At 33.3% G+C, this 18,211-nt stretch overlaps 2 protein-coding genes across 2 annotated transcripts; both read left to right on the top strand.

Moving 5' to 3' along the window:
• Nucleotides 1-2,582: 2,582 nt before the first annotated feature.
• On the top strand, nucleotides 2,583-3,163 carry LOC137818600 (toll/interleukin-1 receptor-like protein). The gene has a single exon (XM_068622122.1). The coding sequence runs from the start codon at nucleotides 2,648-2,650 to the stop codon at nucleotides 3,161-3,163; it is 516 nt and encodes a 171-aa protein (XP_068478223.1). The 5' UTR covers nucleotides 2,583-2,647.
• A 4,082-nt stretch (nucleotides 3,164-7,245) lies between these two features.
• Nucleotides 7,246-13,212, top strand: LOC137813809 (uncharacterized). The gene is made up of 9 exons (XM_068616245.1): nucleotides 7,246-7,787; nucleotides 8,355-8,543; nucleotides 8,670-9,704; nucleotides 9,810-10,117; nucleotides 10,277-10,363; nucleotides 10,469-10,519; nucleotides 10,621-11,249; nucleotides 11,436-11,498; nucleotides 13,120-13,212. The coding sequence occupies exons 1-9, from the start codon at nucleotides 7,246-7,248 to the stop codon at nucleotides 13,210-13,212; spliced, it is 2,997 nt and encodes a 998-aa protein (XP_068472346.1).
• Nucleotides 13,213-18,211: the final 4,999 nt, after the last annotated feature.

The following is an 18,211-nucleotide window of genomic DNA, read 5'->3' as shown; positions in this document are numbered from 1 at the left end:
ACAAGATGTTATTAAAAATTTCGGAATGTAAGGCTACATGAAGAAAATATGGGGTGTTGAAAAAAAATTATACATTTTAAAGTTATGCGGTTTATGCGGGTCAACCCGCCCCGCTTCGCACTTGGCCCACGCGGGCTACAGATTATGCAGGGTGGGCCTAAGCGGGTCAGCGAGTTGAAATAAGCAACCTGTCCCACGTTTTTTTTTTCAGTGGGTCGCGGGCCGGCCCGCACGACCCGCCCCACTTTGCCACCCCTACAATACAATGCAGGGATTAAATGATGAATATAGTAATATTCGGTCTCATATCTTACTAATGGAACCTATTCCACCCATATTTCTTTGTTGTGAAACAAGAAAGACAAGTAGTTATTGTTGTTCATGTCTCCACCATTAATCGTGTTAATACTATCCGTAATGTTGTCCTTAATACCATTGATGGAGGACCATCCCGAAAGACACATATTGGACCTTTAAATAGGGTTATGGCTAAAAGAATGGAAGAAGAAGAAGGAGTTCAGAAAACTCTATTTTTATGGAGAATTAATTTTTAACTCTTTCTTCCAAATTTCCTAGTCTTATAAATTTGTACAAAGTAGTATAGGCTTTATTTTGGGTTTATATTTCAGTCATTATCTTGGATCATGTTTTACGCCAATTTTATCAATTAGAGTAAGGTGTAAATAGAAAAAGAAAGAGTCTAGTTAGAGTTACAATTGAGCCTCCTTGGACCCAATACAACTCTAGACCATCTGAAGAGTTTATTAGGGTTAAAGCTTGCACCTTGGTTGCTCATAGTACTATAAATACAAGTGTTAACCCCCTTGTAAATGAGTTTTGAATTGATAATGAAATGATGTCCAAGTTGCTAACTCATTTCTCTTCAAATTCTCACTTTCAAGTTTGTACTTCTATTAGTGTTTTGTTTAAATTTTCTTAGGAGTTGGCCTAATCTCTCTTAAACTTAATTATTTCACAATTTCTTTCAATCATTTTAACCACACACTCCCATCAAATTCCGTACCCAAAAAACAAAACAAAATTTAAGTAAAAAGATATAATTTAAATTACTATAATTTTTGTAATATTAAAAATATTTTTAACTTAAATAATCAGTATTTAAAAATTAAATTTTAATTAATTAATGATTATAATTGAGTATTTAATTTAGTATATAAAATTTCTCATTATCTCAATTAATAATTAAATATATTCATTAACATGTGAAGAAAGGGTGGAATTAAAAAAGATTGGATTAATCTTTCACTGCCTTCTTTTATTACCCAGTGTGTTATTTATAGTTACGGGAATTTCTACACTTGTGGATCAGTCACATAAAAAAAAATATGAACATTGTCACATATCATCACCGAAATATAACATATGGTGACACATATATATTCAAAATTATATATATTATTTAAATTGAAAATAAATGTTTATATATTCAAAATTATACATAAACAAACAATTGTTTGGTATCGCTTAGCATAATATAAAAAATAATGAACATTTTTTTTTATACTTTTCAAACAGGGAAGTGTACTTTAATAATAATGGAGGTTTTAAAAAAATTAATAATATTTTTTTATTTGGTGACATAATTATTGAAATTTGAAATTTGAATTTAGTTAAGATATCAAATTTGATAATGATGTTTAATACGATAATTTTTTTATAAAAAAGAGATGATTAAATAGACTATCTCAAAAGTTAAGGTAATTTCAATAAAACAGTTGTTTTAACTGTGCATCCTTATTATAATGGAAGTGTTAAATTTTAGGAAAATATGTTTTGACAACTCTTTTAAAAGTTATATACAAATTTTTTTTATATGATGAGTTTAAAAACAAATATATATATATATATAATAAAAAATAAATTTATAATTAAATGATATAAAAAAGTATTAAGAATTATAGTATTAAGAATTATAATGTGATTATATAAAAATTATGAGTTATTAATTTATATTGATCTAAATTTTATCAATCTATTAATTTTACTTCATTCTCTAACATAGCTTTTTGAAAATATTCGTAATCTCACATCATATTACACTTTATGCACTCTTAAAGTTAATCTCACATCCTATTACACTTTATGGACTCTTAAAGTTGATTTTTTTTAACAATACTCTTTTCCAAATCTCTCAACAAACTATATATATAAATATATTAATATTATTATTTTTTAATATTTTTATTTTTATAAATATAAATATAAATATATTAATATTATTATAATTTATTTTATTAGTATAGTATATTATTATAATAAATTATATTATAAAATTAAAATACATAATGAACTACTAAATTATATAATTATTATGTATACAAATCTATCATATAATGAATTATTATAATCGATTATGTATTGGAATTTTATATTTTATTTCTATTAATATGACATGACGCTGCCATTATGATTCATGTATAAATTCATACCAAGTCATCATCAGTGACAGTTTGACTGTTTCATGAGTACATAATTTCAACGCTGCAGTTATCAGAAAACCTAATTTGAAATACTCACGACACTTATCTCTATTTATCAGTGTTTTTGCTTTCCACTTTCACAGCTATTCTGATACCAAAAACTTTTCTTTTCTCTCTCTCTCTCTCAACAACTTTTGCTTTCACTAATGGCTTCTAACGCCATCATCCAACACGACTCCTCTTCTTCATCTCATGCAACTCACACCTACGACGTCTTTGTCAGCTTCCACGGCGTGGACACGCGCAACACCTTCACTGATTTTCTCTTTAATTCTCTCCGTACAAAAGACATCAATGTGTTCAAAGAAGATAAAGATCTCAAAAGAGGTGAATCCATTGCACCCAAGCTGCTGCAAGCCATTCAAGCCTCTCGACTTTTCATTGTTGTCTTCTCACAAAACTATGCTTCCTCCACTTGGTGCTTGCGTGAACTGGCAGAGATATGTAACTGCCGTGAAACTTCGCCAAGTGTTATTATACCTATATTTTATGACGTTGATCCTTCGGTGGTGCGCAAACAGAGTGGATGTTATGAGAAAGCATTTGCAGAACACGAAAAGAGATTCGGAGAAGATGAAGTGAAGATGGAGGAAGTTCAGAGATGGAGACAAGCTCTCACACAAGTCGCCAATATCTCTGGTTGGGATATCCGAAATAAGTGAGTAATCCTCTCTCGTTTCAACATTCATCACAGTTTGAATTTATTTACTCCTTTCTAAACTACAATTCTCAGATGTTAGGAATTTCGAAAACAGTAGAAAACACATGCAAATTGAATCCAAATGTATGCTTGTTTAATCAAAATAATATTTTCAAACTTAAATATTTTTTCCTGTAAATGAGTATACCCTTTTTTTTTTCTGTTTCATGAAGTTTTGCCTTCATTTCATTTAAATTTTCAGGTCACAATGTGAACAGATTGAAAAAATTGTTCAAGAGATAATAAATATTTTGTGTTCCAAAAGACTTCCGAAGGAGGAACTGGTTCGGATTGGTGGAACTATTACTGAGATTTTCAGTGAAAGATTCGATCAAAAATATAAATTTCCTGATTTTATTGATGATGCAAGCAAAATTCTTAAAGGAAAGAAGAATTTAGTGAAATATTTAGTGGGCCGAATCACTTCAAAAATTAATTTTAAAAAAAATAATTAATTATTATAATAATTAAATTAAATACTATTTTAAAGACTAAAAAAAATTATTGGTATCTAAACTAGTTTATATTATTGATAAATAGTTTATAAATTTGTATTTTATTAGCTACCAAAATTTTAGTTACCAACTTTAGAATTTAAATAATTGGTAACTAAAACTTTAGTATCTAATTATATACAAATTTAAAACTATTTATCTAAAACTACTTTAGATACTAATAGTTTTTTAGTATTTAAAATATTATCTAATTTAGTTAATGTAATAATTAATTTTTTTTTTATAAAATTAGTTTTTATTCAATAATAAATGCAAGAATATTTATAGTTATGGAGAATGTTGATCTATAAGTAGTAGGTGAAGGAGCATAATGATAATAATTTCTAGGGATGAAAGTAGTCATGACTCTGAGTCGAAAATTGTTGTTGTATATTGTTGAGAAGATTCATAAGGGAAAATAAAATTAGGGGTACAAAATGTTTTGAATTTGTGGCCATTGACTTATTAAAAGTTTTTGGTGAGTTGGAAAGATAAATGAGGAGTTAGATATGAACTTTTTATGTTGAAGTTATTTGGAGTTCCATATTATTTACAATATTTTCTTTTATTCCTATCCTATAGTTTGTTCTTGCTATTCAAAAGAATCATAGAGTAAGGTGCAAACGATTTGTTTTCGAGTCATATCTTTTGAGATTTACTATTTCATAGTAAAATGGCACCACCCTATTGTCTCAACATCTTATTAAATAACTTTCTCCAATTTTCTTTATGTCAAAAGATAAATAAAATAATCATTTTCTTAAAAAAAATCAACATTTAAGCACTTTATTACAAATTTAGGAAAAAAACACATGTAAGAACTATTTAGGGAAAAGACACATGTAAGAGATTTTGCACTATGGTAGTACATCTTTTATTCAAAAATTACAATTTGGTAAAAGAAAAATTGTACGAAAATTATACCATGAAAATTGGTCTGACCATTAGTAAACGCAAGTATGGATGACAAATTTGTATTCGAAATTCCTATACCATGAAATAAATGCAGTATGAATTTTTAACAAATTATTTTGAAAAATAATAGATTAAATTTTAAGCAAGATTTACAGTTAAAAGTTTTAAAACTGTTTAATCAAAAATCAATTTATCAAAATTAATTTCATTGTTTTGCAGATTAATAAATTACTTTTGTAATGAAGAAATAATGTTAGAGAAATTTAAACATGTTAAACCTAGAAACAACTAATTGTCATTTTAATACTTTTTTTCCAACATATACAAAACAAATGAGCACAATTAGCAATAAAGGGAAAAAGAATTTTACAGTTAATATGATAGATGCAAATCTCAAAAAAACAATCAATGTTTAATAAAACAATTGATTGTATTAAGATGAATGCAATTTTATTAGACTGTTTATGTTTCAAATAATTGTGTTAATAAGTAACTGAAACACATTGCAACACAATATATGATGATTCAATGTAATAATTAATATCAATTATCTTAATAATTTTAGTTATTACAGAAAATCAATACAGTCTGAAAAAAATTAAAACAACAGATTGATTATATCATAACAGATTATTATGTAGATAATTTGTAAAAAAGAATAAAGAACACAGAAAAATACAAAAAAATTTATACTTGTTCACTAATATACAGAGCTACAAATAGTTTCACCTCACACCAATGTGATTTTCACTAAAAACACAATTCTTTACAAGATAATACACTAAACTATTCTTGAACACTACAAAAACTAAAACACACACCAAAATACCATGTTATAACAAAAACAACCACCAAGAAATCCTATCTTGCTAAAGATTCAATACAGAAATACAAGACAATAAAGAATAGAACGAATTAACCTCAATTGTGAAACAAGAAACACAATTGGATTTCTTAATTTCACAACAACAATAAAATATCTCTAGCTTCAATAAGATGATGAAAATTTTGCTCCAAGAAACCTCAAAGATCTTTCAAAAACAGTTTCTCACAAAAACTTGATTCGCAAAAAGCTCTCTCACAAATGTAAACATTGCAAGAGTATGAGTTACCTTTTTTCTGATACAATGCAAACCTTTATTTTTATAGATTTTTAACTAAAGCGAATTTATTAAAAGGGTACAAGAAAATCATTAAATATAAACTAATTTTAGAGACAAAAATAATTAGTTATTATATGATATATTAGAGACCATTTTATAAACTAAAAAAAATTATTAGTATCTAAAGTAGTTTCTATTATTAATAAAATTTATAAGTTTCTATATTGATATCTAACTATTAGTTACCAAGATTTTAGCTACTAAAACCTAAATAGATAATTTAGATACCAATTTAAAAATAATTTAAATTTTTTTATTAATAATAATAATTTGAGTGAATGAACACGATGGCAGCATCACATAACAAAGAAATTTGGAAGCGCCAAATGACCAGTAAGCAGGGCGAGAAACAAGCATTGAGGGAGTGGCCCAGGCTTGGTCCGCTGGTGAGTGGGGTTTAATGGGTATGGTTGAGGAACTTTGTGCATTAAATAAGGAGAGAGAACAAGTGCAGAGAGTTGAGGAAAATTGTGCTTTAAATAAGGAGAGAGAACATGTGGAGGGAGTTGAGGAACTTTGTGTTTTTTTTTTGTTTCAAGGGTTTTGAGGGTGGGGAGGGATGAATGGTTTTTTTCACTCTTCACAAAATGAAGAGATTTATAGGGATTGACGTGAATTATTATATTTTTACTAAAATATCTTTTTACATTCATTTTATTATAATATATAAAATTTAATATTATATAAATTTATTTATTATTTATAATTTCAAAAATACTTAATTATATTATTAATAACAACATATAATTATAAATAATAAAAATAAAATTATAATATCAACAACATATATAATTATATAAAGTAACAAATAAATATAATAATAAATATTATTTTCATAAATTTTAATATATTTAATAAATTTTTTTCAATTTAACACAAAAATATTTTCATTATATTTTTTATTAAAAAATATAAATAATTATGAATATTATATATTAAAAATATTTAATTAATTTAAACTTACAAAAAAATTCATAATTCATTATTTAAATATTTTTTAATAATAAGAATAAAGTTGTAAATTTACAATAAACCATCATCATCCCTCAATCCAAATAAGCTCACACATTCTCTCTAATTCTCACAAATTCACTCCCTCTCCTCCTCATAAATCCCCTCCTCAATCCAAAGATAGCCTAAATAAGGAGAGAGAACATGTGGAGGGAAATTCTCGAGGTGCAGGTGGAGGGGTTGAATAACTCATCTATAAGCATAGGAGAGAGGAATGAGCTTGTGAGTGGGGCTTTGATGGCACGCGGGTCCCTATTTAATGAGGGGACCTTCTCTCACCTACTTAGTAATAATGTAGAGCATGCAAGCCATCAAGCATTAAATGCAGTTTCCTCAAAATCACAACTGGAGGAGAATGAAGAGTTTCTTTTGGAACTAGCCCAGTTCTTGAGCAGGAACACTCTGACACGTGGGAGGCAGCAAAAATTGGAGGGGCAAGTCCACGGTGTGGAAGCTTGGTGATGACGGAGGTGGTCAGCCCTCCAAGCGGCGTCGACGGGCAGAGAGTGGTTCACGTCTCCGGGCATGGGGAGCGGCGGGAGATTGCTTGGGTGTCAGTGGGGGAGCGTGAGAGAACAAGCCCTTCTGCAGGGGTGGCCATGGTGGAGCCCATGGAAGCAAGTATTGATTTACAGGGAACGGAGGTTAGGTTGGCGGGCCAAGAAGAACAGAGTATTCGAGAACCGGAGTTGGGCCTCTTACAGAGGGAGGGTCAGAGTGATGTTTTGTTGGTGTTGGAAAGGAAAGGTATTGGCATCTCTTCAAGGCCTTCTTTAGGGGTGGTGAATAATATGTCTATTACTTCAAGGGACAAAGCGGTGAGGGTAAAGGAGGTCGTAAGTTTTTTGGAGGTAAAGGAACTTAATCGTTCCGTGATCCTAGCATCTAGGAAAGTAACGGGAGTAGAAGAAGTTAAGTCCGATGTTGCAGTTTTACCGCGTGTTGATCATAATTTGGTGGATGTGAGGGTGGACAAAGCAGTTTTTTTGTCCAGCAATCTGATGTGAGAAATGATACTCTTTGTTTATCCGATAGTGGTATTGAAAATTGCAAAAGATTTTTTTTGGGCGAAAAACGACTTAAATGTTGCTAAAGAAGCAGGGTATTCTCACCCCGGACAAGAAGAGGTTGTCATTAATAGTTTACATGCTTTGTCTTTCTGGGAAGGTAGTGAGGGGAGGAAGGCAAGGGGGGAGATCAGAAAAGTTTGTCAATGAAAATAATTAGTCCGAATGTTAGAGGTTTAGGAGGTACCTTGAAGAGAAAGTACTTAAGTGATTTGGTTAGTAAGGAACAGGTGGATATGATGTGCCTACAAGAGACAAAATGTTCTGAGGTTAGTAGGGAGAAAGTCTGCCTTATCTGGGGAAGTAATGAAGTTGATTGGGTCGTAAATAAAGCAAACAATAGTGATGGTGGGGTCCTTACGATTTGGAATAAAAAGTCTTTTCAGATGTCCAATAATGTTAATGGAAGGAATTTCACGATTATAGAGGGTTTTTGGAAGGTTGGTATTGGGGTACATGTAACAATTGTGAATGTTTTATTGCTCTGGCTCTTTACGGGAAAGGAAAGAAGTTTGGGATGAGATTAGTGGTTTTAGGCTGACTCAACTTTCGAAGGCATGGTGTGTTATCGGAGATTTTAACTCAATCAGACGCCAAGAGGAGAGGAAAAGTTTGATCTCAGAGTCAGATTATTCTAGAGAAATAAAAGGATTCAATGAATTCATTGAAAAATCAGAGTTAGAAGATATCCCGTTAGTTGGCAGGAAGTTTACTTGGTATAAACCAAATGGAATGGTGAAAAGTAGAATTGACAGGGTTCTTGTGTCAAAATAATGGCTCGATGCTTGGCCCCATTGTCAACAGTTTGTCCTAAACAGATCTATCTCGGACCACTGTGCAGTTGTTCTTAAAGAAGTGTCTGTTGACTGGGGTCCGAGACCTTTTAGGTGCTTAGATGTTTGGCATAAAGATAGTACATTTAAAGATTTTGTGAGGACAAAATGGGCTAGCTATGATGTACAAGGACGTGGAATTTTTATTTTCAAAGAGAAATTGAAAAAGCTTAAAGCGGATTTAAAAGTCTGGAACAAAGAGGTTTTTGGGGATGTCAACCTTGCTAGTGAGGAGTTGCAAAAGAGGATCAACGTGTTAGATATAAAAGATGATGATAGAGGCTTGGATGAATCAGAAAGGGAGGAAAGAAGATCTTTGTTAGCTAACCTTAATAAAGTTATGTTTAAACAAGAGGCAATCATGTCCCAAAAAGCAAGACAAAAGTGGTTGAAACAAGGAGATCTTAACACAAAGTTCTTTCACTTGTCTGTGAAGTGGAGAAGGGCGAGGAACGAGTTACATGGGATGTTTGTTAACGGCCGGTGGTGTGAGGATAAGGAGGTGATCAAGGACAAGGTCCGTGTTTACTTTGAGGATAGGTTTGCCAGAAAAGAAGGGTGTCAGGTAAGGTTGGATAATGTTAGGTTCAACTCTATTTCGGAGGAGGACAATGAGTTGTTGATTGCAGACTTCTCTGAAGATGAAATAAGGGGTGCGGTATGGAATTGTGATAGCTCTAAGAGTCCTGGCCCTGATGGCTTTAATTTTGGTTTCTTAAAGCATTATTGGGAAATTATAAAGTTGGATGTGTTGTCAGCAGTGAAGGATTTTGCGTCTAAGAGTAATTGGCCTAGAGGCTCAAATGCTTCATTCCTATGTTTAGTTCCAAAAGTCGAAAATCCCCAGCAACTTGGCGAATTCAGGCCTATTTCGTTAGTTGGATGTCTCTATAAGATTATCTCCAAAGCATTGTCTTTACGCCTGAAAAAGGTGATAAGTAAAGTTATTGATTTTAGACAGTCAGCTTTCCTGGAAGGTAGGGGCTTGTTAGACAGTGTGTTAGTGGCTAATGAGGTGTTGTAAGAATATAAAAGGAAAAGGAAGAGTTGTGTTTTCTTCAAAGTTGACTACGAGAAGGCATATGACTCGGTAAGTTGGGATTTTCTTTATTATATGCTTGAAAGGCTGGGCTTTTGTGTCCAATGGATTTGCTGGATAAAAGGTTGCCTAGAATCTGCTTTAGTCTCTGTGCTTGTGAACAGTAGCCCAACTAGGGAGTTTATTCCTAGGAAGGGACTTCGTCAAGGCGATCCGCTTGCCCCGTTCCTTTTTCTTATAGTTGCAGAAGGATTGACTGGGGTTTCTAGGATGGCAGAAGAGAAGAGTTTGATTGACAGTTTGGTGGTTGGCAAGGCTAATGTGAAAGTAAATATGTTACAATATGCTGACGACACCTTATTCTTTTGTGAAGCTAATACAAAAAGTGTATTCAGTATTAAGGCGATTCTACTCTGCTTCGAGCTCGCCTCTGGGCTTAAGGTGAATTTTTTGAAAAGTAGAATTGGCGGGTTGGGGTTGAGTCAGAGCTTGCTTCAACATTTTGCGTCTATTCTTAATTGTAAAGTGATGGTGACCTCGTTTGTTTATTTAGGATTGCCGGTAGGAGGAAGTCACAAGCGTGGTGCTTTTTGGAGCGGGGTGTTAGAGAGAGTTCAGGGTAAACTTTCAAGGTGGAGAGGTAGGTGTTTATCTTTGGCTGGGAGGATTTGTTTGATAAAGTCTGTTCTGTCCTCAATTCCGCTATTTTTTATGTCACTATTCAAGTTACCGTCTGTGGTGGCAGAGAAGCTAGTTCGGCTACAAAGGAATTTCCTTTGGGGGTGGGGTTCTGATGGTAGGAAGATCGCTTGGGTCTCCTGGAAAAAAGTTTGTGAGCCTCGTGATTATGGGGCCTTGGTGTTATTGACCTTAGGAAGTTTAATCTGGCTTTGTTAGGTAAGTGGATTTGGAGGTTGGGTACGGATAAAGGAGGTTTGTGGAAAGAAATCCTTGTTTCTAAATATGGTGGTTGGAGAAATTTGAGAGAGGTGGGTAAAATCAGAAAGGGTTCCCTTTGGTGGAAAGATTTGATGGAGGTGTGGGCTTCAGAGGGTTGGGGAAGAAGTTTTGAAGATGGTTTTCAGTGGGATGTTGGTGATGGGAAGGGTATCTCTTTCTGGGAGGACAGTTGGCTGAGTTGTGGAGCTTTGAAGGTCGTTTTCCCGAGACTGTTTTCCCTTAGTTTGGCTAAAGATACAAAGGTGGTTGAGCTTGGGAATTGGATTGATGGTGTTTGGGTGTGGCACTTTGTTTGGCGTAGATCTTTTTTCGAATGGGAGAAGCCTCTGGAGGAGCAGTTGGTTCAGCTGTTGCAAGGGGCGAAGTTGGAACTGGGGAAGGAAGATTGTTGGATTTGGAAGGCTGGGGGGTTCAAAACTTTTACGGTTAACTCAACCTATGTTCAAGTTAGGAAGGATACAGTTGGGGAGGTCCCTCCAGTTTACAGTAAGTTGTGGAGGTGCAAAGCCTTGCCTTCTGCTTTGTTCACAGCTTGGAGGGTGATAGAGAATAAGGTTGCTACTAGGGTAAATCTGGAAAGACGCGAGGTGGTGATTGAGAATCCTTTGTGTTGTCTGTGTGGGATGGTGGAAGAGTCGTCCAGTCATCTGTTTTTCGTCTACGATTTCGCTTGGCGTGTTTGGTGTCTTTGTTTTAAGTGGCTAGGCGTATCCTTCGTTATTCATAAGGATCCTTTGGCAAACTTTCTACAGTTCAGGTTAAGTCAGGCTTCAGATTCGGTTAATGACGTTTGGGGTGCAATTTGGGTTGGAGTTGTGAGTGGTATTTGGAATCATAGGAATTGTGTGTCCTTTGATAGGGGGGGGGGGGGTGGTATATGCGCTCGAAGTATTCGCCTTGGTACAGGTAAAAGTTTGGTCGTGGATTTACGCAAAATCTCATTGTGCTTCCTTCGGGTACTCTAATTGGGTTTTGAACCCAGTGAATTGTATGAGGATGATAATTTAATGTTTTCCTATAGTTAGTTTGGTTGTTCCTTAGATATTCAGGTAGGTGTTTAGTGGTAGGAGTATGGTAAGATGTTTTGCTCTTTATGTATAAGGGTTGAACCACCCCTGAAGTGGTTCCCATTTATTTATTTTTTATTGCCGATAAAAAAAAATAAAATAAAAATATAAAGTTTGGAAATGCAAACCGTGTAAATAAAAATACAATATATTTTGTAAATATTAAATATATATTACATTGATTATGTGAAAAATAGGTGTAAAATATAAACTCTAACATGATAAAAAAAAATTAATTTTTATTTTACATCATATATTACCGGTGTAGTATATATTAGTTTTGACCAAAATAAAAATAATTTAAAGAATTAAATTTTCGGGTAATATATCACATCGTTATTATGTTCAATGGATATAATATGTGTACTACTTTGTTTTAAGTAAATCAATTTAAAAAATTTGACGAATGTAATGTAGTTGTAAAATATATTATTTGTTAATAGTCATTTCTCTTTATCAGTTCAACTTTTTTACTAGCTTTGATATGGAAAAGTAAGGTATATGGTTCCTTCCACCATTACGTTTCTTCTATTTTCAATTTGAAAAATACATAGCAATAATATTTCTACTATAAGTTCAGTTGATGGATTGATTGTTATTATTAGCTAGTTTCCACGTAGAAAATTCTGCAATATATAGTAGAAATACACAAGTGTATGCTATAAAGTATTTGTGTTTTTTCATTGAAGCTTCTCCCACCTAGCTTTTTTAATAATTGCCTTTCCAACCTTACAAAGGTCGTATAAATTATATAAAATGGATAAGTAAAAATTACATAGAAATTTGAAGTTCTTTTTATTTAAGATAGTAATTAAATATAATTTTTAATTTAAATATATTAAATTAATCAAAGAGAAATATTTATACTAAACGTATTATTTTAGTGATAAAAATATGGTTTTTCGCTTATATAAGAATATAAATTTCATTGTCTTTATATAAAGTAAACACAATTTGTATTTGAAACATTTTAAATAATTTATAATTTGAAACATTTTAATTAGTTGATAATTTAGAATAAATGAAATAATTGACGCTGAATTTAATATAAATTTATACAAAAATAAAAAAGCTACTAAAATACAGAAAAAAGTTTTAATTTCTCTGAACCAAAATTTATAATCCTTCATTACTTCTAAGTCAAGTCAATTCATATAAACTTGATTAATTTATAACTTATTGATTTATCTATTCTCTAATTTTAATTAATTCTTTGCTGATAAAAAAAAATAGTTGTCTACAGAACCATATGGAAGGAGCAAATTTCTTGCATGTCTTTTCTTTTCTCATGTGTGTTTGTGTGTGGCTTGACTATTTGGTGAACATTTTATGTTTTCTATATTTTTTATTATTCTTAAATCTGTCTTAGGAAAATGCAGCAAGAGAAACAAAAGATGCATGGTGCATTTCCATTCAGCTTGAAGGTTGCCTTGAGATGTGTGAGTTCCTTTGGCATGTCTAAAGTCTAAACAATTCCTAATTTATTTGCTCTTATAAGAAATCACATTTATAGTGTATTTCATCTACTTGACAAAGAATATACAAGAAAACACTATCATGTCCCTAAAACTAATGAAATTCAAATAAATCTGCAAGCACTATATTAACAACGATCCTTTATTTAGTGCGGTTTTGCGCTTAAACGCATTTGTAAAAAACGCGGTGGCATTTTTGTAATTAAATTGATTTACAAATGCGGTTCTAGGGTAAGACCGCATTTGTAAATCAATTAAAATGATTTACAAATGCGGTCTTTACTATGACCGCATTTGTAAATCAATCTGAATTGAATTACAAATGCGGTCTTTAGTATGACCGCATTTGTAAATCAATTCAGAATGATTTACAAATGCGGGCATAGTAAAGACCGCATTTGTAATTCATTTTAATTTATTTACAAATGCGGTCTTACCCTAGAACCGCATTTGTAAATCAATTTTATCCTAAAAATTGAAGTGCGCCACTAGTTTTCACTTTCACTTTCGTCTTCTTCGCTCTTCGTTTCAATGTTCTGTTTCAGTTCCCTTTGCATTGTAAGTTTCAGCTCTCTCCGCTTCAACGTTTGTTTTCGTTTTCGTTTTTGTCATTGTCATTATTCACTTCCTTGGCATTGTCATTTCGTTTCCTAACTCGTTTTTGGCATATAGCTGGTTACTGTTCTATTGGGTTCGCTGGTTTTTTCTGCTCCGCCACTGCCACAACTTCCGCCACCGCCACAACTTCCGCCACCGCCTTCGTCTTCGTCTTCGTCTTGTGCCTCTGCCACTCCGATCACCATCAACCTAAAGGTTGGTGTTGTATTTAATATTTATTTAATATTTTGAATTTATATTTAATATTTTGAATTTTTATTTAATATTTTGAATTTTTATTTTTCTGTATTATAATATATATTTAATTAATAACTAATACAACTTGGAATTTATAACTAATAACTAATAATTTATATATTTGTGTGTATTTTGAATTTTTGTATTATATAATTTCTATTTTCTTAAATTTATATTATATATTTAGTTAGTTGTTAATTACATTTTAATAAAAGTTTTATGTTATGTTAGTTATTGTTACTTTTAGAATAGAAATATCGTGTTTGGATTGAGTCCGGGGGTGTTCGACCCTCGGCAAATGTGTGAGATTGAATAGAATACTAATTATTAGAAAATCCTAACTATATTCCAGAATATATAATGGATCAAAGTTGGATTAATGTTGTTCGTATAAGTGATGAGTACGAAAGGGGAGTAGAGGAATTTATACAATTTGCGCAGCATAACGTGATTATTAGTGGTCATGATGGAGCAAAGATCAGGTGTCCGTGCGTTAACTGTTTGAATGGAAGGATACTAGATGTGAATATCATGAGGGAACACCTGCTGTGTGATGGGTTTCTTCGATCTTATACAACTTGGACATGGCATGGTGAATTATTAAATTTACCACGTGTTTCCGTAACTGAGGAATATGTGGGTTCTACCATGGATGAAGCAGTACACGATGATGGAGATGATGATCGATTGGAGGACATGATTCGTGATGTGGGAGCTGAGTGTTTTGCAAAAGCGCATGGATATGAAAGTATGTCAAAAGATGCAGAAACTCCTTTGTATCCTGGATCAACTAACTTCACACGGTTGTCGGCGGTGTTAAGATTGATGAATTTGAAGGAAATAAACGGATGGACTGATAAAAGCTTCACGGAATTGCTCCAGCTGTTGAAGGATATGCTTCCAGAGGGAAATAGTCTACCTAATCATAATTACAAGGCCAAAAAGATTCTTTGTCCAATGGGTATGGAGTACAAAAAGATACATGCATGTCCTAATGATTGTATATTATACCGGAAAGATTTTGAATTGTTGAAAAGTTGTCCGAGGTGTGGGTTATCACGTTATAAGTTGAAACAAAAAGATGATGATTCTATTGATGACATGGAAAAGCATGGACCCCCAATGAAGGTTATGTGGTATCTTCCCATCATTCCAAGGATGAAGCGTTTGTTTGCAAACCCAGATGATGCTAAGAATCTTAGATGGCATGCAGATGAGAGGAAATGCGATGGCATGTACCGACATCCAGCTGATTCTATTCAATGGAAGAAATTTGATGATGACTTTCCAGAATTTGGTAAAGAATCAAGAAATATCCGACTTGGTTTAGCTACAGACGGAATGAATCTGTTTGGTAATATGAGTACAAATCACAGTTCATGGCCTGTATTACTAGTTATTTACAACTTACCTCCTGGATTGTGCATGAAGCGAAAATACATGATGTTGTCTATGATGATATCCGGTCCGAAACAACCAGGGAATGATATTGATGTTTATCTAAGTCCCCTAATTGAAGATTTGAAGTTAATGTGGGACCAGGGTGTCGAAGTATTTGACGGATTTGTTAATGAAACTTTCAAGCTTCATGCCATGTTATTTTGCACCATCAATGACTTTCCGGCATATGGTAACTTATCAGGTTATAGTGTTAAGGGTCACAAAGTGTGTCCAATATGCGAAGAAGACACTACTACTTCTCAACAATTGAAACATGGAAGGAAAACAGTATATCTTCGGCATCGGAGGTTTCTTAGAAGTCATCATCCTTACCGGAGGTTGAAAAAAGCCTTTAATGGACACTAAGAGGGTAGTGGTCCACCAACTCCATTAACCGGTGTTGAGGTTTACGAAAAGGTAAATAACATAGACCACACCTTCGGTAAGTCCAAAAAAAAGTCATATGTGACAAATATTTGGAAGAAGAAATCAATCTTCTTTGATCTTCCGTACTGGTCGAGGTTAGAAGTCAGACATTGTATAGATGTAATGCATGTTGAGAAGAATGTGTGTGATAGCTTAATTGGTACACTTCTTAACATTAACGGGAAGACGAAGGATGGTCTAAATGCTCGTTTAGATTTGATTGAGATGAACATACGCGGTGAGTTGGCACCCATAGAAATGGGTAAGCGTACATATTTGCCCCCAGCCTGTTACACAATGTCAAAAGATGAAAAAATTAGTTTTTGTCAATGTCTAAAGGGTGTGAAAGTGCCACAAGGACATTCCTCAAATGTGAAGAGCCTAGTGTCAATGCAAGATTTGAAGTTAATTGGGTTGAAGTCTCATGATTGTCACATCTTGATGCAACAGTTGTTGCCGGTAGCTATCCGTGGGATCTTACCAAAAAATGTTAGACACACCATAACCCGTTTGTGCTCATTCTTCTCTTCCATCTGTTGTAAAGTCATTGATCCCTCAAAACTAGATGAACTTCAAAATGAAATTGTTGTTATCTTGTGTGAATTGGAAATGTTTTTTCCTCCGTCTTTTTTTGACATCATGGTTCATCTAGTGGTGCATCTGGTAAGAGAGGTTAGATTGTGTGGACCAGTGTACTTAAGATGGATGTATCCTGTTGAGCGGTATATGAAAATTTTGAAAGGTTATGTGAAAAATCATTATCGTCCAGAGGCTTCAATGATTGAAAGGTACATAGCTGAAGAAAGTATTGAATTTTGTTCAGAGTACATGACAAAAGCAAATCCAATAGGTGTTCCAGCTAATTCATGGCACCACAGGCGTTCTACAACTAAATGTTTACGTGGTGTGAATATTGTAAGCAAATCTCGATCAGAAGTCTTGCAAGCACATTTGTACATATTGAATAACACAGATGAAGTTGTACCTTACATAGAAGCTCATAAAGCCATTGTGAAGGCAAATAACCCAAGACAAGCAGAGAAATGGGTCTTGATGGAACATAATAGAACTTTCATGCCTTGGTTTAAAGATGAGGTGTTCAAGGATTCAACGGCATCAGAGACCTTGACTTGGTTGGCTGCTGGATTGAAGTTTGATGTCATCTCATGTACAGCGTACGAAGTGAATAATTGTATATTTTACACGAAGTCCATGGATGAAAAGAGTACAATTCAAAATTCTGGTGTTACTCTTGAAGCCGAGTCAATGCAGTTTTCGACTTCGAAAGATACAAATCCAGTACTTGGATCAATGACATACTATGGGTTTATAGAAGAGATATGGGAGATTGACTACACTAAGTTTTCCGTTCCAGTTTTCAAGTGTAAATGGGTTGACAATAAAAGTGGGGTTAAAATTGATGAATCAGGATTCACACTAGTGGACTTTCGAAAGATAGGGTATCGAGATGAGCCATTTATAATGGTTCAACAAGCATCTCAGGTTTTCTATGTGAAAGATCCTACGTCAGAACATTGGTATGTCGTTTTACACGGGAAAAAACAAGGGGAAGCCATAGATGATATTGAATATGGCGAAACTCGTTCATTCACACCAATGATAACTAATAAAGATGACGATGTACTTGATGATGTACATGCAACCCGTAAAGACCACAGTGAAGGAATTTACATACAAACATTCAACCCACATGCAACATGTAAATAAACATTTAGAATTTTTTGTATTATTTTTATATGATTTCAATTCGATGCACATTAACTAATGTTTGTTACCTAATTTTTTTAACAGAGACATGGATGACGACCAGACTCCAGACAGACCTCGATCTGGACGAGGCAGTAGAGGACCTACTAGATTGAAGCGTCTTGCATTGAGACGTGCTGCTGGTGAGAAGACACATGTTGACATTGACGTCAACACTGGAGTGGCTTTTGGTCCTAAGGCAGATGAGTTTATGAGCTATCTTGGAGTTGTTTCTCGTGAGAGGCTCTCCATTTTGATTAATTCATGGGATGAGGTTTCAGAGGTTGATCGGAACATGCTATGGGAGGATGTTCTGGTAAGCTTTACATTATTATTGTTATCATATAATGCTTTTTAATATTGATTAATTAATTTTAATTTGATGATTTTATTTTCCAGGCAAACTTTGACATTCCTGATGTGGAACCGCTTCGATCAAAGATATTATCCAATATCGCACTTAAATTTCGTACCTTTAAGTCAAGACTGACTTCGAGA

Source organism: Phaseolus vulgaris, chromosome 10 (genome assembly GCF_000499845.2).
Source record: "Phaseolus vulgaris cultivar G19833 chromosome 10, P. vulgaris v2.0, whole genome shotgun sequence".
In the NCBI taxonomy this organism is placed as follows: domain Eukaryota; kingdom Viridiplantae; phylum Streptophyta; class Magnoliopsida; order Fabales; family Fabaceae; genus Phaseolus; species Phaseolus vulgaris.
This window is presented reverse-complemented; position numbering and strand designations above follow the sequence as displayed.

Excerpts from the sequence above, each read along its gene's own strand:
- LOC137818600 (XM_068622122.1), top strand. The coding sequence starts at position 2,648 with ATGGCTTCTAACGCCATCATCCAACACGACTCCTCTTCTTCATCTCAT.
- LOC137813809 (XM_068616245.1), top strand. The coding sequence starts at position 7,246 with ATGACGGAGGTGGTCAGCCCTCCAAGCGGCGTCGACGGGCAGAGAGTG. Across the intron at positions 10,364-10,468 it reads TAAACTTTCAAGGTGGAGAG|AGAAGCTAGTTCGGCTACAA; the intron begins GTAGGTGTTTAT and ends CTGTGGTGGCAG. Across the intron at positions 10,520-10,620 it reads TTGGGGGTGGGGTTCTGATG|GTAAGTGGATTTGGAGGTTG; the intron begins GTAGGAAGATCG and ends TGGCTTTGTTAG.